Source organism: Topomyia yanbarensis, chromosome 2, assembly GCF_030247195.1.
Source record: "Topomyia yanbarensis strain Yona2022 chromosome 2, ASM3024719v1, whole genome shotgun sequence".
In the NCBI taxonomy this organism is placed as follows: domain Eukaryota; kingdom Metazoa; phylum Arthropoda; class Insecta; order Diptera; family Culicidae; genus Topomyia; species Topomyia yanbarensis.
In genome coordinates, this window is record NC_080671.1 from 371,713,280 (window position 1) to 371,735,408 (window position 22,129).

At 37.6% G+C, this 22,129-nt stretch overlaps 1 protein-coding gene across 3 annotated transcripts in view; it reads right to left on the reverse strand.

Moving 5' to 3' along the window:
- Window positions 1-22,129, reverse strand: part of LOC131684533 (organic cation transporter protein) — a 64,662-nt gene that overhangs the window by 17,231 nt on the left and 25,302 nt on the right. Inside the window, exon 1 of one of the 3 annotated variants that reach the window (XM_058967506.1) lies at window positions 10,707-11,147. The exons of the other annotated variants lie outside the window; for them this stretch is intronic. Coding sequence (XP_058823489.1) covers window position 10,707 — 1 coding nt within the window. The 5' untranslated portion in view covers window positions 10,708-11,147. Of the gene's footprint in view, window positions 1-10,706; window positions 11,148-22,129 lie in introns of those variants that run through there. 3 annotated transcript variants of the gene reach the window in all.

The window sequence follows — 22,129 nt, forward strand, 5'->3', positions numbered from 1 at the left end:
GATTTTGGAATAGTCAATGTGTTTATAACAGCACTATCATTAAAAAATCTGAGGAAATCGCACGAAATAAAAATTCTACCTGAATCACTTGATCCGGTCTTCTGTAACTTGTTGTTTAAATTACAAGCTAATTCAAGAATCCATAGGTTACTTCAATTTTGTGTTATTATGATGAATCTTTATAACGTAAATATCAAAAATCATAATATCGCTCAGAAACGAGATATTTCCAGGGAAATATCACAAAAGACTGAAGAAGTCTATTACATTGTGGCTAAAATTTGAACGATTTTCATAAAGTCCTCCAGTACATTGGAAAATTTTCTAAAAACCCATTTATATGAAACTGCTAAAAAACTATGAACGGGCCCTAATTTTATAATGATTGACGATCCTTTGAACTTCCTTTATTTTCACACACTTTGAGCTCTCAAAGGAACTTTTTTGCATGGTTTCTTTCCATTCACATCCTGATTATACAACACACCATGAAAACATTTGTAAAACAAAAACATAAAGTAGGAACATGACAGGAAAATACTAATTTCATCACGATTCCTACACATCGACATCATGAAAATTGAAATGTTCATGTAGCTTGATTATTAGTTTAGGTTGGTAACAACTAAAGGATGGTTACTTTTCACTATAACTATTTTAAAAGATTGTCTACGTATTTTTAAGGAAACGCGGTTATTTACTGACTCAGTGAACAGTGAAACCGCAAGCAATCAGGTAATGCAATAAACATAAACTATTTCCTCAATGGGTTCTGAATATATCTGGCATCAACATTACAGACAACTAGTTTGACATTATAACTAAATTTCGAAAACCCAACCCATATGATTCACGCCCGTTTTAACAAAAATCTGAAATAGTGAAACTATCCGGGTAGTTTAGAAATTAGGCATACGTTACTGTCGGCTAGAAAGCAATAACTGTGTGCCCATAGCCTAGCCCTCCTTTTCACAGAGTTAAGAAATTATATGACTAAAGATAGATATAGATTCTGCATTTCTGTATATTCCACTAGTTCACAAAAAAATAAAAATCTGTACTTCAATATTCGGACACCATTTCTAATGTAAAATTGCGTGCTGAATCCGAAAATGAGGCCCAATAATTTACAATAGAACAGTTTTCGAGGTACAGTAAAGAAATGAATTTTACCTTTAAAATAAAAAGTACGCTCAGTAAAATCCAAACATCTTCGGGTGTAGTACATAGATATGATATATTATTATGTTGAATTAGAGGTAATTGAATTCACTTTCGATTGTTCGAATATTTTGTTATAGTTCGACTACTGGTTCTGACGTTATTTACGAATTTTCTTAATTTTTCTTCAATTTTTAAAGAAAAATGAGCGTTTGGTCAACATTTTGGGCAAGATAAAGCAACCCTAAAAATTATATTTTTGTGAAAACTTAAAGCTTGCTAATAACCAATGAAAATAAGTTCATTGTTAGTTAGATTGTTAGTTTGAATCCGATGAAAATTACGAAAGTTTTGTAAAATGGCAAGTTTTGTTTCTCTGGGTCAACTTATTGAACAGTCTCGATTCCATTTTTTTTCTAGGGCTTGTTTCATAATACGCGAGGGATGCTCTTTCAGAATTATGTTAACCAAGTAAATTGAAGAATTTTGAAAGAATTTAATGTGGGGTAATATTAGAACTCGTTTATCCAAATGATTCAAGACTTCTGATAAAAATAATTTCAAGCTCAATGAAATTATAAGTCATCGAATGATTGGTATGCAATACTGCGTGTATTGTTTTCAAGTGTATTATATAAAATAACACTCGTTGTAAACTAAACCATCACACGTCATAAAATTCGTATTTTGAAACGCTAGCTGTTCAACTGGGCTTTGTACAATGTTAATACAAACTATACGAATCCATAGAAATATGTGATACTACATTCGTCAAGTATTATAAAATTAATAATTTGTAAAAATTTTAATTTGTTTTGCTTCCTAGCAGTTCGTGTTTTGAAATTATGTAAGACATCGAACAAGACTTAGTTTAGTTTTAAAATCACAAAATCTGCACGATTTGAAGAAATTAGAATATTTTGTAATTGCACTTAGATGTTATTATAGTATATTGAAGTTTTGTGAACCAGTACAGTAAAATCGGTACATCGTAGAAGCCAATATGAATCTAATATAATTTCAAATTATAAACTTCTAGACGTTTTAATAACGTAAAATAAATTGTTAGTAGAACAAAACGTGACGAAATAGGTGGATAACTCATCATTCGTGAAGCTAGTGCGCGAATTTAACATTTTGCACCGTCATAAACTTCCGATGTGTGTATCAAGGCGTTATGGAGCGTTTACAACGTATTTTGTACATACATGGTTCTGTATGACACATGCAAATAGTATGCGCATTTTTTAATGCCAAATTGTTGATGGCATTACTCCACCATTTTTGTTATAAGAAGTCTTGAATCATTTGGATAAACAAGTTCGAACATTATCCCACATTAAATACTCTCAAAATTCTCCAATTTACTTGTTTAACAGAATTCTGGCAGGGAATCTCACATATATTATGAAACAAACTCTAGAAAAATTGGAATCAAGACGGTTCAATAAGTTGACCCATAGAAACTCAAAAATTCCCATTCTACAAAAAGTTGAATAACTTTCACAATTATCATCCGATTTAAACTAATAAGTGCTTATTTTCATTGGTTATTAGCAGGCTTTAATTTTTTATAAAAATATAATTTTTAGAATTGCTTATATTGGCCAAAATATTGACAAAAAGCTCATTTTTCTTCAAAAAATGACGAAAAATTAAGAAAAAGTTCAATAGATTCGTAAATAACGTAATATTTGGATTTTACTAAACGCACTTTTAATTTTAAAGGTGAAATTCATTTTTTACTGTAACTCGAAAACTGTTCTACTGTAAGTTTTTTGACTTCATTTTCGGATTCAGCACACGATTTTACATTGAAAATGATCACCAGCTGATATAGTTCAGAAATGCTGTAAACTAGTATTATCTGAACTCGATACATAATCATCTAAATGTAAGAAAAGCAATTGTGTAAGCGAATTTTATAATAAATTGAATAATCAAATGGAAAATGATTCCAAATTTTGCTTTCCAGAAGTTGAGAGGAGATCAACACCCGATTTTTTAACGTTAATAAATAGATTTCTCCGCTATCTGATTGCAAATATGTACAACAATTTTGAAACTAATTACATAGACTGTACAATTACTGAAAATAGAGGAAATAAAGAATTTTGTGAAAGTAGTTATTGTCTGTGCCATGATTGGTCCGTACAATTCGCGAACAAGATTAGTTTTGGTTCGATGGCCAGCCCTCTTGACCTCGCACGTAAACCGTAAACTATTTCACGAAAACGAATGGTAAGTTGTGACTATTATACTAGGTTTCATGAACCGGTTCACGCATACATTAATAATATTTCATGAGTTCGTGAACTATTTCACGAGCACGGATATTGGATCGTGACTAATATATTAGGGATTATGAATTAGTTAACGAGGATTGAATCGATTCATGAATAAAATTCCGAATTTCGTGAAAGAGTTCACGAAAAAAAGCCGGAATATTTTGATTTTGTGAACTAATGTTCATATATCTATGAAAAAATCATGATCCAACCTTTGGTTTTATGAATAAAAGTTGTGAACTAGTTTGCGTACTGATAATCGAATTAGAAATAACTTAGCGGAATCCGTGACTGAAGCTCACAAAACAAAAACAAATATTTCCACTAATGAAAGCGTTACGCGGGCGTTATTTAAGAGAAATTGAACATAATTATAAAAGCCATGATTTTTGTTCATGATCCTGTTTTCGTAACGTAAAAACGTGATTATTCCAGAATTCATTGCACTTTATTCACGATTTTAGGAACAATTTCTTTTCCATGCAGGCATACGCTCGCCATGTCTGGATACGATAAAAGAGGAATGGTAAGAAGAAAGCCAGAACCCCGCTCGGTTCGTGCCGGTCTCCAGCTTCCTGTCAGTCGAATCCATCGTTTGCTGAGAAAGGGTCATTACACCGAGCGTGTCGGTACCCTCTACCCTGATAACTAGAAGACCAGGATCATTCCCTGTCATCTGCATCTGGCCATTGTAAATGACGAAAAGCTGAACAAATTGCTCTCCAACGCGACCGTTGCCCAGGATGGTGCGTTGCCTAATATCCATGGCAGTATGAAGACCGAAAAGAAAAGCCAAATTAAGTCTTTGTTCCACATTGAAAATCTATAGAAAGTAAAACGTAGCAGAATATACATTATGTGGATGTAGACCACCATGAAAAATCACTTTTGAAGCAACAACAACTGGGCCAATAAAATTAGTGGAAGACCCTGTTCTTGCTAGCTCATCGGCTTTTTCATTCCCTGCAACTCCACAATGTCCCGGAACCCAGTATGAATTAACATCATTTTTCTCCGCCAATTGTCGGAGTGCAAGAATACACTCCCATACTAGTTTTGAGCGTCACATAGGAACCCTTAATGCATTGAGCGCAGCCTGACTGTATAAAAAACAGATTTGGCAACAGATATCAGAAATTTTGCTCCTAGAAATAATTGATCCAATCTTCTGTAATTTCGTCTATATCCTTTATTTATTTTGATTCGAAAGCTTGTTATACTACCCATTTCGAGAATTCACGCGTTACAACCTATGTTGTGATTTTATAATGAATGCGAACAAGTGTCTTTTATACTATGTGTGTTTAGAATCTCAAAATATTCAGCCAGCATTTTTCTGGATTTTTAATAGCCGTCCAGGAAACTACCGGACTACAGTTAACTTTTTGTCGGTTCCGACAGCATGAAGTAGCAAGTTACTTTACGCTCGTCCGGACTTGCCGAAGGCTTAAGTGATTCGCATTTCTAATGCCAAAAGATCCTGACTCCTGCGGTAGCAGACAAAGGGTTAAACTCTAAGCTTGCTCATATGACCCTTTCCACGCTTTTCTAAAATTTCTTCCTTCAACTCCTTGCTCTCCCTTGAGTACTATGGCTCTTAATATTGAAAAATATACTGCATTTTCCAGTCCCTTGCTAATTGAATGTCGCTAAAAATATTGAAAACCAATTTCACGTTAAAGTCATAATTTTATTCCAAAAATATGCAATTTTCAGATAACCTTAGAAAAAAATGACAAATTCACGAATTCTATACATGTTGGCGTAGAAAATGTACTTATGAAAGTCGGAAATTTTGGTTTCATGGTTTTGAACAAAATTTACGAGCAGCATTTTTTCCAACAAATAGGTGCTACAAGTAAAAAGTTGCTGAACAACCCATTACTCCGTCATTTTGTGATAGTGTTTAACGAAAACAATTATTTGTGCTTATCAAATGCGAGTACAAATTTTGTTTTCAAAAAGCCAAGTATTGTCATTCCTTGTCAAAAAAAACTGCGAAAAGGAGCTTCTTTTTTGCCTCCTAAAGCAAGTCACCATCAGCAATTGTTGAGCTAACAACGACTAGCATCATCAGGTAGAAAACTGGAAGTAAAGTTGTTAGGTTCACAGCCATATTCACAACCAACCAACAGTCTTCAAGACAGGCTGTCTTAGACAGCAATGATAATGATATGGATGAAAGCGACAAACCCTGCATTTTTCTAACCGCTAGCAATACGCTGCTTCGATAAGAAACTGATTGCAATCAAACTGTGCTCAGTGTCAGGAGCGGATCCAGAAAAAAAAATTCGGAGCGGGTCCGAAATTTTGATTTTGAAATGTTCATTGTACAATATGTAATTCCTTCATTTAATTAAGATCAGCTTTGCTGGTCGAATCTGGTTTGGAATAATTTTGAATTTAGAACGAATTTAAAATAGAAACTATTTTAAAAAAATTTTTAAATTTTTTTCCAATCGCAACTTTTTTAATCGTGCCAGTTGCTCCAGTCATAACCAAAACCGTCATCCCAATCATAGCTGCAACACGAATTTTCTACCACCGGATAGAGTGCTTCTTGCAGCAGCCAAGGATCGTTTTTCCGGCCTACCTACAAATTATATTCCATCGATTCAATTTACACGAGGCGAGATTTTGAATCCCTACCCAGCACGTGATACATCAAGATCATCGCAACAATTAAATGCAGTAAATACGGAATGTTCGCCATCATCATCACCGTGTGAGGCATGCCGCTTTCAACATTCGTGTTTTCGGTAGTTTCGACACTTTCCTTAGAAGAAGAAAAAGACGAGTTTGCTGTTGAGCACAGTGTTTTCCAAGAATTAGATAATGATGGTAGACTTTCCAATACAAAAAAGACTGCGACAGAATTATTAATGTATTGTCAAAATTTTAATAGGATGAAAAGTCCAGCCAAAATGGCAGAAATTCATAAACGTATATTAGGTTCGTCATTTTTGGTTATATTAGGAACTGAAACTAGCTGGGACGATAGCGTAAAAAGTGAAGAAATTTTCGGCAGTGGTTTTAACGTATTCAGAGACGATCGAAATCTTCACGAATCTCAAAAGAAGTCTGGCGGGGGAGTCCTTGTGGGTATTTCGGCTCAATTTAATTCAGAAATTCTAGTCACAGTGAAGTTTAAGGAATTTGAACATGTGTGGGTTAAATCAAACATTGCCGGCGAAATGCATGTTTTTTCCTCTGTATATTTCCCACCAGAGCATGCTAATATAACATCGTACGAAGCTTTTTTCCAAATTGCTGAACAAATTTTATCTGAACTCCCAGCCGAGGTTAAAGTTCACATTTACGGAGACTTTAACCAACGCAACGCAGATTTTATTCCGGACTCTGAAAACGAACATATTTTAATCCCAGTCGTGGGAGAAAACGAAACATTGCAGTATATTTTCGACAAAACTGCTAGCATAGGACTAAATCAAATAAATCACGTAAAAAATCGACAGAATTGCTATCTCGATCTTTTATTTACAAACATTCAGGAAGACTTCTGTGTATCTGAATCTCTAACTCCTTTGTGGAAAAATGAAGCATTTCATACTGCTATTGAATTTTCCTTATTCATCCATGAAATTCAAAAACCCAGCGATTGTGACTTTGAAGAAGTCTTTGAATACCATAAAGCCAATTATGACAATATCAGGCGGAAGCTAAGTAGTGTCGACTAGCAAAATAGCCTTAGAAATGAAGAAAATATTGTAACCGCAGTGGACGTATTTTACAAAATTATTTTCAAAATAATTTATGAAGAGGTGCCTATTAAGAAAAAAAAGACGACACGGCAACTCGAAGCATCCCGTTTGGTATAATAGACAAATTAAGAGTTTGAAAAATAGGAAGCAAAAAGCCCATAAGCTATATAAGAAAAACCAAAATAATGAGGACTTGGAAAAATATTTCGACATTTGCGATAAACTAAATATGGCCATAGATTCTGCACTTGCGGATTATAATTCAAAAACGGAACAGCAGATCAAATCTTGTCCAAAGAATTTTTTCAATTACGTCAAAACTAAATTAAAATCAGACAATTTCCCATCAACAATGCACTTGGATGACAACGTACGTGATAACTCGGAAGAAATCTGCAACCTATTTGCAACATTCTTCCAAGAAATATATACGACTTTTTCTGAACAAGACCGTGATCGCGATTACTTCGCTTTTCTTCCCGATTTTCCTTTGGATATTAGTGTCAATCATGTCATAGTGGAAGACATTTTCAATTCTCTAAAACATTTAGATGTATCAAAAGGTTCTGGCCCTGATGGAATCCCACCATTATTTATGAAAAACCTAGCAACCGAGTTAACTGCCCCATTGTTCTGGCTGTTTAATATGTCTTTGCAATCTGGACAGTTCCCTAAAATATGGAAAAAATCTTTTTTAGTGCCTATATATAAATCTGGCAAAAAATCTGACGTACGTAATTATCGTGGTATAGCCATAATCTCCTGTATTCCGAAACTTTTCGAATCAATCATTAACGAAAAAATATTTCTTCAAATAAAAAACAGAATTTCCAACCTCCAGCATGGCTTCTTCAAAGGTCGTTCGACCTCAACAAACTTACTAGAATTTATTAATTATACACTGATTGCAATGGATAATGGAAACTACGTGGAGGCACTTTATACAGACTTTAGTAAAGCATTTGATCGCATTGACATCCCAATGTTACTTTATAAATTGACAAAGATCGGCATTGAGCCTGGGCTACTTACATGGTTAGAATCATATCTCTCCGAACGTCAGCAAATAATTAAATTTAAAGGAAAGCAATCTAATCCAATTAAAGTCACCTCAGGAGTTCCACAAGGCTCTCATTTAGGCCCTCTATTGTTTATTTTATACGTGAACGATATCTCCTTCATTCTCAAAAAACTGAAAATACTAATTTATGCGGACGATATGAAACTTTATTTGGAGATAAGAAATGCCGAGGATATTAATACATTTCAAAACGAAATACAAATTTTCCACATGTGGTGTCAAAAAAGCCTCTTACAACTGAACGTGAAAAAGTGTAATTCAATAACCTTTAGTAGAAAACGACAAACACCGAATGTTGAGATTACCTTAGGAAATCAGACTGTAGTAAAATGTGAAAGAATTAGGGATTTAGGTGTTATATTAGATTCAAAGTTAAATTTTATTGATCATTATAACACAATTATACACAAAGCTAACAACATGCTCAGTTTTATAAAACGCTTTAGCTATCATTTTGAAGATCCTTATACAATAAAAATATTATATATTGCATATGTTAGGTCGATATTGGAATATTGCAGTATTATTTGGTGCCCTTTTTCAAGCAGACATGAAGAACGAATAGAATCGGTACAAAAACAGTTTTTATTATTTGCCCTTCGTAAATTAGGATGGACAGCATTCCCTCTGCCATCTTATGAAGCACGCTGCTTGCTTATCAATATTCAAACATTAAAGGAGCGTCGCGAGTTTGCAATGCTCTCATTCATTAATAATATCGTTTCGCATCGTATCGATTCAGCTGAAATTTTATCCAAATTGAACTTTTATGCACCTTCACGACAGCTACGAAATCGAAGTATATTTTCAATAACTCCTTTTCGCACAAACTATGCAAAATATAGCCCCATAAATCGAATGATGTCTATTTATAATCACTATTGCGACTCAATTGATTTTACAATGTCTAAACTGAAACTAAAGCAATATTTTATACACAAAAGAAATTCTAACGCGTAAGAGGATGATTCAGTAAAAGCCGAAATTGCTTCATTTATACTAAATTCACGAAATATACACATTAGTAATTAAGGAAATCTGTAGTCTACATCGATTGACGAAATAAATAAATAAATAAATAAATAAATAAATAAATAAAATTTCTCAAGAAGTTAAAAATTTTCGGGGGGGGGGGGGATCCGGACCCTCACGACCCTCTCCCCTGATCCGCCACTGCTCAGTGTTGGTGAAGCAAGATAATATGCAAAACTATGGCGTTTATTGAAAATGTTTATTTAAGTGGAGTAAAGTTATGCTGAAGAGGCTCAAATTTGTTATATTTATTTTGTGTTTATGTTATTCTTTTATCCAAATGCTGACCTGATAGATTGCCACTACTTGATATAAATATATCAACAACTAGTCTTGCGTTTATTTTGCGGTTATATCCATAGCATTACACACCCCTAGTTTTATTTGGAATTGAACACCGTTCCGCCTTTTGCAACATTGGACTCTTATTCGATAATTCAAACGACAAACAACGGCAGAGTAAATAACGGAACTCGAAGTGGTTGCGCTTGTAATAACTATTACTCAGTGGAATGGAATTTTGGGGTTTAAGAAAGTACATATTCGATTTGTGCATATATTCCTAATACCGGTTGTAATTTTCCATTGTTTGTCAAGTATTAGTGTATTAAATTGCGTATTGTTATTACTAAAAATATTAAATCGATCTATTCTATTATGTTTCGCCTTCGCCTAGCCACCGCCTTTTTCACTGTTATTCACTGTTATGAAGGTTAGAGATTACTGGGTTATGAGAAGTTTTGAGCTTTTACTGTTTGCATTAGACGTAGAACGCACGAGATTCCATTGAAAAAAAACTATTCCACGTTCTAGGAATATATACTTTGAGATACCATTTCAACACAATTAGGGTTTGAATAGTTTAAGTTTTCAAACCATTTCAACCTGAAACGTAGTGTCCAAAACGGTGAATTTCTTACCAAAAAAATAAAAATTAATGACGAATCAAAATAAAATTATTTATTGTTTGTAGACTTCAACCTTCAAAAATTGTAGAATTTATCAAATAACTTAAAGAGAAGAAAAGTTTACTGCTTTTTAAAAATAATATTAGTTCATTCATTCAGCATTATCAATATTTCTCTTATTTGTTATCTGACAATTTCAAACTAGAGTACATTTGCCACTACATTGTCGATTTTCTAATAAAATAGAAGGATTGCTTGATTTTCTGCCACGGACATAGCTGGATTGATTTAAAGATTGATTCGATTTGATACCTCAAAACATTTATCGTGTAATTAAAGATGTTTTTCCTAATAAACAGATGATTAGTTCATATCGCAATATCAGTTTACTCGTAGTATAACAAATTTGAAGTAAACCAGCTTCATAACTAGTATAATTAAATCTGGAGCAATTTTGTGCACACAATCAGTCTCGTTATTCTAATGCCATAATCCAAATAACTGTCATGCTTACTTTTATCTACTACCTTCCAACCAGCTTCCGGGTAATCACAGCTAGTCTAAATCAAATAGCACCGCACGCCTCTTAGACTTTCGGTTTAATAACCACCCACTATTCACGTTACAGATTCGTGATTGCGCTGAATCCACCGCCTAAAACGCCAATCATGTACACTCTTACTTTCGTTTCAAGCTAATGCATTAAACATAAATCAACATCAGATCTGGCCGAGTCGACCTTCACTCCCGCAGCACCGTGCAAGCACAAGATAAATCAAAACTTCACTTCACACTCAATCGCGGTACTATTCACTCTGGTTGTAGTTCGGTTGACTGCTTTCAGCCGTCCACTCTTGGTTCCCTTGACCAAGCCGGGCACAGTAAATGCGAATCGGCGACACACGCTACGAGTGCTCCACCAGAAATCAAAATCGCGATCCGGTCGCGTTCGAGTTCGGTCCAACACTACATCCGATCGGTTTGTTTACCTTTGCTTATATAGGACGTTTCTCCAAAAATCTCTCGTAGTAGACAACGGGAGTTGTTGGGCCGCGATCATGGGCATCATATTCACACCTGCTGATACTATGCAAACCATTCTATCGTACGAACCTTGCGTTTTCCACCTATGATCTGTCTCTCGGTATCACGGTGTTAGCGGTATCACTCTCACTCTCACGAACTTCGTGGACTACCCGCGGTACATGGAGCAGTACGTACCGGTTGGTAATTACGAAAGGTGCTATACTCGTTGGGGAAATTCACCCACATTCGGTTATTCTTTCGAATCAAGGTTTACCTTTTGACTTATCTTGGAAATAGAGAAGGTGTCTTATATGTATGTGAATGCTTTATCCGATCAGGTGCTTCGCTAATAATACATTACCATTTAATAGAATCATATTTTATAGTAATTATAAATTATTATTGTTTTAGTCTCATACTTTAGCATGCATTGCTTATCTTTTATGCCAATGAATTTCAGTAATACGATCAAAACTTATTACATGCGAAATATCAGCGATGAATAACAACTTGTGAACCGAAGATTTATCTAATTAATTACAAGGAAATCCAAGTTGTCACCGAGAACGAGGCTATCTGTAAAATTGCAGCTTGATTATAGGATGACTGGAAGTTTCTCGAATGGCTCTCGGGAGGTTTTGCATCAATGTGGTGAATTCTAAGGTGTGGCAATGCTATTGCTCTCTCGCTCAATTTATGTTAAGCACCTGATATATGAAAAGTCTATGGAGTCGAAATTTATTACGTAACAAATTTACAGTCTTCGAGCGGGAGAGCAGTATAAGTTTGCCATACCTATAGAATCCACTACATTGGTTTTGCACATTATTACAAACAAAATCGAGCAAAACAAAGATACGAATTGCTTCTCCGGTGAAAATATCAAATCATTCGTTCATTACAGTTTTGATAGGTAGAACACCAGGGTTTTTCAAACAAAACTCATTCCCCGTATAGTGACAAATGTCAAAATAAGCTCAGATACCGAATTTCACATCATTTGGACAATTTTGGACCCCTGTCCACTTCGTGTGAAGTTTTTTCGATTGGCACTATAGGTAAATATCTCTAGAAGTAACACTCGTGAAATTACAGCTTATACCTTCATAAAAGTTAACGATCTTGGTATTTGAAAGGAAACAATTTAGTTTCGTAAAAAAATTGAGATATTTTGTCCCCGAAATCTCCTATTTAACACTTGTCCTCCGCGCTGCAAATCTTATTTTTTTGCAGATTTACTGGTATCAAAAAATGTAAGGAAATGGAAAATCAAATGGAACCTTTACGGCCTTAATCAGAGTACGAGAAGTTGGGGTTCCACGGTATTTTGTCATTTATAGCAAATATTACCATTTTCTCATGCCTATATCTTCATTATCCTTCAATCATTTTTTATCTCATGAACATGATCATCGCCGATTCGAACAAAACTGGTCAGTTTATGAATATCGATGGTCAAGGCTCCGAAAATGGCAACCGCGGGCGAATTTTTTGATTGATTTTTGCGCCAAACTAATTATTTTCAACTTTTCTCCCGAAACCAAATTTTTCCATCGTGTTGTAATTTTAATTTGATAATATTGCTTGAGAGTTGCAGATGAAAATGGATTAATGGTAATTTTTAATCTTTAAGTAAATTAAAACAAATAACTTGTAACGTGACAGATCGAAAATTCGAAAAAAGTTTTTTGGACCACACCAACAGCTTGCTTAGAATGTCTATCCAATATATTTTCCTATTACTTTGAGTTTACTTTTTGAAATAGTATTGTGAAAACCTTAAACTTTCATTCATTTTCGAGTAAACACAGTTGATTTTATGTAACGTGACAGATATTTTCTGAAGTAGACCAATTCTATCAGGATTGTTCCAATTACGTCAAAAAAGGTTACCATCTTCGATTCTGATGAAACTATATGTTTCATCTGTATGAGAGACTAAGTATTTTCCAAAGTTAAACATACAATTTTTATTCAAGAGTTTTTTTTATGAAAATGGCGTATGAGATCTTGAATGGACTACTTTCAAAATATATTGTTCGAAAATCGCCATTTGTACACTAAAACTATATGATAGCGAGCTTTAGCAAAATAATTCTTCTGTGTGAATATATTTTGATGATTTTTTTCAAAAAACCAAAAAAAAATGGATCAAAAGATTCATTCACAAAACACAATGATATTTTTGTAACGCAAGCCTAAAAATAGAAAGCGAATATAAGCTATCAGTAAGAAAGCATTTTTAACAACGACTTCAAGTATGCTTCTAAATTTCTTAGTATTTGCCAGTCATAAATATAATTTTTTTATACAATATCAATACTAAACGGCATTTCGAAGCAAAATGCTCTTAAGAAATAATTTCCAAAATATTGTGATTTTCTTTCAATAAAAATATTAAGTAGTGAAAACACGCCCTTTTAATAAGTTAGTGACAAATATCTGACAGCAAAACCATAACATGTTTAAAAAATATTTGGAAATAAAAAAAGGTTAAAATATAATTACTTTTTGAAGAAATTAACGATAAAAGACTTTATAACAAAAACATATTTCAAAAATTCATTTAATTTGCAAAATCTTTAAATAATTTAGTTATAGAATGTATTTCAAAATATTTTGCTTTTTTCATATAGAAAGGTTATACAATCACTCTAAAAATTGCCAACCTAATCCCGGCCCGGAAGGCCGAGTTTTATATACCAATCCACTCAGTTCGTCAAGATCGGAAAATGTCTGTGTGCGTATATTTTTTAAAAAAGTAAAATTTAAAAAGTTTCAAACGCCTGTCCAGTAGTGTATTGGCACTGTGTGAGACTCACGACTCACGTTCGTGTCTAACCACTAAAAACACTCCTTACTTTTTGACGCCCTTCGTTCCCACAGAACTACGTCAAGGTATTACTCTGTGGGGGGAAGGCTCGTTGCGCTTTCATCGCACCTCTTTCTTCTGCTCTATCTCTGGTTCATGGAATGGCTCGACCTATTAGCCTCTCGACTCTTGTCTTGCCTCTTGCCTTGACTCTGCCATCTATTACGTCGCCGTTTAGCGCTTGTCCCCGTGAACCGTTTAGGTGCTGATTCCTTGAGCCATTTAGCTCATATTTCCGTTAGTCACGCAGCTCCCGGAGTTATCACGATCTACTTGGATAGTTCCCGATGGTGAACTCACCCTACTTCGATCAATAGTTCCCCGACGGGTGAATTTTCCCCGACACCGATACTCACTTCCATTTAGCTCCCAGCTTTATCGAGATCAACTCGGATGTTATCCCTCTCCAACTGAGAGTTCCACGGCTACTGAATTTCTCTCGGTACCGGTCTTTGTTTTATGAGCCAATTAGCTCCCATTTTCGTCATGATTCTGTCGGACAGTCCACGGCGGCGAATCTACCCTACCGTGAATTCCCCGGCGGTAGATTGCTCCCTATACCAATGTTCGTTTTTGTGAGCCATTTAGCTTCCCGCTTCGTCCCGATCTACTCGATCTAGTCCCCGGCAGTGGACACACAAGCCTACACAATGGCCCAGCCAGTAGGTGCTGAGGTCCATCTAGCGATTCCGGGTGGAGCGTAGCTTCCGGTTAACTGGCGCCCCAATGATCCACTGCTAGCTATTCGATGCGGTCTACTCGATCTAATCCCTGGCGGTGGATCCTACCTGCTCACGAACTTTCCGGTAGGGCGTCGAAGTCGGTCCGGCGATTCCGGTGAAGCCTGATGTCCAGTTCACTGGCGCCCCGACGACCCGAACCCGGTGCTACTTCACGTACAACTCAACTGGTCCCCGGCGGTGGGCCTAGTCTACACCATCGGAGAGTTCCCCGGCGGCAGATTTTATCCCGAAACCCGATTCGGGGTTTCACAACGGCGTTTTAACCAATGGCACTACTTTGTTGGCCCCTTCACCACTTCCTCCGCAGCTCGGAGACTATGCTCGTAACAACTCTGTTGACAGCGTCCCAGATATGCTCTCGAGGCACATTCCTTCGACGATATTGTCAACTGTCACTCGGATTTCTTCGAATCTAGGACATTCGAAGACCACGTATTCCGGTGTCTCTTGAATGTTCACATTCACACACTCCGGGCAAAGGGGTGACGAAGCGTGTCCAAACCAATGTCGGAACTTCCGGAAGCATCCGTGCCCGGACAGAAACTGCGTCCAATGGAAGATCACCTCTCCATGCTTCCTATGTACCGGAGCAGATACATTTGGGATGAGTCGGTGGGTCCACCTTTCTTTCTACTCATTCTCCAACTCTTGCTGCCACTTAGCCAACGAGTCCGCTCGGACCAATTTTCGTGCATTTCTCCGCTGGTAGCATTCCACGTCCTAAGCCAGAGTGATGCCGATGGGAATCATCTCGGCAATGACGCATACCACCTCCGACGATATCGATCTGTACGCACTCGCGACACGAACAGCCATTAGGCGAAGCGTGCTTGTCAATCTCTTCCGGTTCCGCTTTGAGTTCAGCGCAGCGTCCCTGGCCGGTACGCCATACCTCAGTATTGAGGATGAGACTCCCGCCAGGAGACGTCTCGTGCTGCCTCTTGCTCCTCCGTTGTTCGGCATGATCCTTGCCAATGCGTTAGTTGCCCTCGCGACCTTCTCACAGACATGGCTGTTGTAATTTAAACGATCGTCGACCATCACCCCCAGGTGCTTCAGCGCACGCATCGATGAGATGGATTGTCCGCTAATGCTGATCACGATACGTTGGATTTTTTTTACGGTTGCTAACCAGCACTACCTCGGTCTTGTAGTGAGCCAGCTGCAACTTGATATCTGCCATCCAGGTTTCCACGATGCATATTGTCTCTTCCGTCAACATCTTTACCTCCTCAAGGGCCAGAGTATGGAGCCCTGAGGTACTCCCGCCGTGACACTAATCGACCTCTGCCCCATGTTCGTTTCGTAGACCAGTACTCGGTTCTGGAGCTTTTCAAAACATACTCGCATTCTGTGCAGCGCTACGCCCAATAAACCGAACCGGTCGGGTTCGGGTTGGCCCCGAGTTTCGGGCCCAAAAAGCCGAACCCGACCATCTCTAGTGGGGACTAATTCCCGATAGCCCATCGGACTAAAATAAACTCAAAAACAATTCAAATCTACGGAAGACAGCGCGAAGCGTGAGAAATCTTCTCGGACCAAATTCTACGCTACCAAACTACACGGAAAAACTAATCAACAGAAAAAATACAAACATTTCAGGTAACACTAATTAACAGGAAAATATTTTATTGGACGGATTGAAATACGATATTTTATTCTTAACCTAGGTTTTATTAATTAATAGATTTACATGTTTCCGGTTCCTACCATCTCTCTCTCTAGCTTGAAAAGTGGAATAGCTTAAGTCCATGCATCTGGTAAAGTGTACACACCTCGAGAATTTGATCACGGAATTCGGGCCGAGATTTTGTGCCGGATTTTGATCATGGAAAATTTACTGCTGTTTAAGAAAGGCATAGATTTTCAAACAAAATAAAAACAATTTTTCCAGCATGGTGAATTATTTCCGGACGGAATTTTTTAAAATCCGTAACGTTTTCCTCGGTTTTCTTTACACTCTCGAATCTTGTTTTTTTCGTGTAGACTTTTTTCCCGCGATCAATTTTCCGAGGTGTACAGTAGCCCTAAATGAGTGAAAAATATTTCAATAACTAATAGAACAATCCGTTTTAGTATGAAAACTCTAGTTGGTCTCTAGTCTTCTTCCCTCCCCAAGGTTGAGGGGTTTGACGGTATTGCAAACATCATCAAGCATATTGCGTGCATCAGTGCTACAGAACATCTGACAGACCATTGATTTAAGATGGTTATTGCATTACGCCTCGATAGAGGTGCATCGAGGAGACCGAAAGGACTTATGCGCCTTTTTTATGTTTTTTTTTGTTTTTTCATACTCTGCACCTGCGCATACTAATACCATGTTCACACTACAGAGTTAAAACATGTTATAACAACAACATAGCAACAAGAAAAATGTCATCAAGTTAGCGTTAAAACACGTTTTAACTCGTAGTGTGAACAAAGTATAACGCTCAACCACTTGTCTGTGCGCGGTGACGCGGCCGACTGGCGGGCCGACGTGGATTGACTTTTGCTGTGTGCCGTGTTTGCATACATTGTTCCACATTTTAATGGCGGTGTTCGTGGAGTGGCGTCATTGTGTGTCCATTTATCGGTCGACTTCGCCATCTTGCGAAGACAAATTAATTTAATTTAATAATTAAATTAACTTAATAAATACATAAGTAGAAACCTATTAGTTGTCGTTTTGTAATTTTTGTAGTTTGTCGTACTATTGTACAATTGTTATGTGCTAGTCGTATGTCTATATGTGTATGTGTTCGTCTGAGTATTTGTGATAGTTGTGTCAGGGAATGGATGTAGAACTGGCGTATGTGACAGAATAGTGGCTAATACTTCCGGTGTTCAATTTGTGCATTTGGTTCAATTCATTTGGGAATGTCGGATTGGATAAATTGGAGTAAAATGAATTTACCGACGCACGTGAATCATCCATTCCCGGCCATCATAGCATGATGAATGTCTAACAGAATGAAATTGTCGTTAATGGTAAATATACAACATTTGCTGAATTTAGACGAGTTTGATTGTATGCTACATGTGTTTTTCTAATCTATTTCATTAATCTGTTTCTTTTCCATTACTGATGTATACCAAAATAATATTGGTCAATTTATACACTTCTAATCAAGCACTTTGCATCTTTTTTTCTTTATTCGACATGTTATGATTCCTTTTATTATTATATCTCTACTATACTTTATACTCCATATAGGTACAAATGCTCGTGTCCTTCGCGATAACACAAACGCGACCATGCAATTGCAATATTACACACATACTTTACTCCCGCGATTTCGCCAACATGAAAATACCCTGGTAGTTAAATAAACGTAGCACCTATAAACTTACAAACGCGGTCTCAAGCATTAACCCACCACTCGCGTGATCATGAAACGGTCACGTCCGGAAGTCTGATCTCGGTCCTAGCAGTCTAGACTAATGCCTTCAGTTGAACCAATCAAAGAATGATGCTCATATTCACTAGACAACACGTTCCATGGTGCCATGATCTGGAACTCTAGCGATATGGGGAAACTGACTCTCATCTACCATCTGTACCATACACTAAAAATTAGGCATCAGATTTACGATCCGCACGCGATCATTCAAGAATACACACTACATGATTATAAAAGCGAAATTATACACGCGAAGTCACATACACGTGACAAACACGTTAATATACGAATGCTTGAGCCCTTCGCGACCATCCACGGCACCTACATCTGCGATCTCGCAAACACGATAACATCCCGGTGATAAGGTTAATGTCTCAGCTCCTATAACTTTTCAAACGCGGTCGCAAACGTGAGCCTAAAAACTCTCGCGCTCGCACGATCATGAATCGGTCACTTCCGGAAGTTTCTATCCTTGGTATCAGCAGACTAGAAAGCTCTCATATCCACTGGACAACACGTACCATGGCGACATGACCGGCAGCTCTAGTGATATGGGGTAACTCACTCCGAAAACACCAAAAACTTACTACCAGAATGAAGGTCCGCGTGACCATCCAAGAACGCACGCGAATATATGAATGGTCATACGGTTACAAAATCCAGTTTTGTGCACGCGAACACACGTGACAAACATGTTAACATACGAACGCTTAGGCCCTTCGCGATTAACAATGCACACCTACGCCCGCGATAACACCCCGGTAATAAGGTGAACGTTTTAACACTTACAAAGTTACAAACATTATCTCAAAAACGAACCTACAAACGTCCGTTTTCGCGCGATCATCGGTCACGTCCGGAAACAATTACCCTCTGTCCTAGTAACATAGGTCCATACATTCAGTAGGACCAATCATAAAATAAAGCTCATATCCACTAGACAACACGTTCCATGGCGACATGAGCGGGAACTCTAGTGATATGGAAGATCTCACTTTCTTCTAGCATCTGAGCCGTGCACCAAAAATAAAGGTTTACGGTCCCCGCGCGATCATCCAGGAACACACGCGAATATGCGAAAGGCACACGGTTTTAAAATAGAATTTATATACGCGAAGTTACTTACACGTTAGCATACGCGACATACAAATGCACACGCGATCGAACACGTTAACGTACAAATGCTCGAGCCCTTCGCGATGATACACACAATCGCGAATTCCCAACGCCCGCACATACCTGAACCGTACAATGAATATCACATTCAGAATCACGGCCCACTGCAATTGGCCTAAAGCAGTGTGGGCCCAATTACCTGCCTCGTCTGCAATTGTAGTGTGTGATTCTCACGGGGAGCCCTTCCGAGAACCTAGCTCTACAGCACCAGTAGGACAACTCTCGAAAAAACTCTAGTCTCAGGTCTTCTTCATAATGAAACCTTGTGATATCTGAAAGTGTACCATTTTGTAGCTAGCCCCCCGGCTCCTCACCACTCCAAACTTATTGAAGCAGGCTGCACACGCCTGTGCCTTGAAGTACCCGATTTGCCGGACCATATGAACTTGTGGCAAATGTAGTTAACCATTCGTGACCAAAGGCACCATAAACAGTGAGATCTACAAAACCTTGTGCTTTCGGCGTTTTTGAGACAATGCGGTCAAAAACTGTTGTTTTAGCCCGATTTAGCTTTATGCCACTACTCCAGAATCATGCAGCGGTGGTATGAGGAAGTGGAAAATATTACGGTAATGGACGGCTTCAATCGCAAATATCGAGCATTTTACTCGAACTCAGCGTAAAATTAAGCCGACATATGTAAGTTAAAATAAGTACATATACTGAACTACTGTAAAACTTGGGTTTCATTCCGATAAATATAGCCGATATACCAGTCAATCTAAAATGTCGCCATAGTTATCGACTTATCCTTCATGCAGAAAGTGATGAATTTCGAAAGCTAAATTGCTCGTAGGATGGGTAATTTGATGACTCAAGCGAGACATCGATTATATTACTGTAAATTCGTGAGCAGGTTTGGTGAGGTGTGAAAAAGTACAATCAGCTTTCTCACGAAGTAATACTTTGATGCATTCCCGTAAGGAAAAGAAAAGTCCTTTCGTGGTGTGTATTGGCACGCAAGTGAGTACCTCACACGCCACGGTTTTGAAGGTTTTCAATCCTCACTGTGAGAAAATATGTTTCATACAGTGTCCCAATTCGACGAGCTGATTCGATTGGTATTGGGCCTCCGTTCAAAATTTGAGCCCTTCCTAAATCTAAAAATAAAATACAATAAAAACCCACAAAAGCACAACTAGTTAGAAACCAATTCTCAAGTAGCTGTCTCGAAAGCAAGCATGGGAAAATTCGTTCACTCGCGCGACTGTTGCTAACTGTGGATCACAAAGTAGTCAAAATTTTGTGCTCACTAATTAACCATAATCAACGCATGAAGGGAGAAGTCTAATAACTTCAGAGCAGGTCACTAGATGGGCAAACTGCGAATCAAAAGTGAAGCTTAAAAAATTTAAGAGCAGCGTCAATTCTTCGCTCGTGAATGTTTGTCACGTAGCTTCGCGAAGCTCACAAAGGTTTCTTCATGCATGATTAAAACATAGTACCTATTTTTGCACTGGATTTTTTGCTGACAGATCGCGTTATGGGTAGTTTTGTGATACACTACTAGCAATTTGATCTACTGAAGTTCCTTGCGACCTATTTATTAGCAGTGCATTGTTGCAAATTTTTATAACCATTGATTATCAGCTAGTTTTAAAATAGTATATGGTTTTCCAAGTATTAATTATATTGTGCGAATATGAAAATGAAATAAAACTGTGTAATTAAAATCCTATGCAAACCGCGAACCGCTCGAGAAGAGCTTCGCGAACGAAGCCATCCGCGTTGAGGAAGGAAAGAATTAAAACACAACTGATGTGCTTCTTCGTTGGTTGTTATAGCTTTGAATCGCATGTGTCCGTAACGACAGGTTGCTAGGTATCATTTTCGAAGCTAACAGAATGCATCACAACTGAAGAAAGCTTGCTTGCGAAGCGCGAACGATCGGTTCACGATTCGATTTTTCCCATGCTTGCTCGAAAGCGCTTTCAGAAGCAACCAAATGAAACCCGCCGGTTACTAAACAGCATGCGGCGTTTGGTTGTTCCGCGCCGACTGGGAAACCATGCATGTTAGTAAACCGATGCCTTTCATGCCGGTACTAACGGAAACCGGTTGATATTCTTTTTCAACGCATCATCGCAGAGAGAAGGGTACGTGGGGATTACCTAATTAACTCCACCTACCCCCCGCTTTTGCTGTTAATTTATTTGCTACTGTCTATCATAACTAAAGTAACTTACGTCTATTTTATATTGGGAATCCCAGCTCGATTGATTTTTGGTAGTATAACTCACCAGCTGTGTCCAAAGCAATAGCAGACACTAAAGCAGCAAGCGGATGGTGATTCGATGACCGACGTCAAATGGTGTCAGTTTTGTTTCGTCTATAGTAGCAACCGAATAAGAATGTTGTTGTAAATGGAGACAACGAAGCAGGCGCAAAAATGATTTCACTTAATTCACATGAAGTATATAAGTTCACCCAACACTCCACGCAGGAAGGGGGAGAGAGAAAAGACACATTCAGCCCAGCCCATAACGACTCAATTAATCCTTATTATTAGTGAAATAGCATATTCCACTATAGGGGAAAACGGTGCAAGAAAACCTTGGGCGATAAAACAGCAAGAGTCTGTAAGGTCGTTCATGGAGCCAAAGTATTGATAACATAAAAGCATTATTTTCTTAAAAATAAATTATGCGTAAGTCATATTTTGCAAATATTTCAAACATATTTCCATCGTTCCATTTTAGAAGTACATTTCCCCATACTCGTCAGCTACCCACAG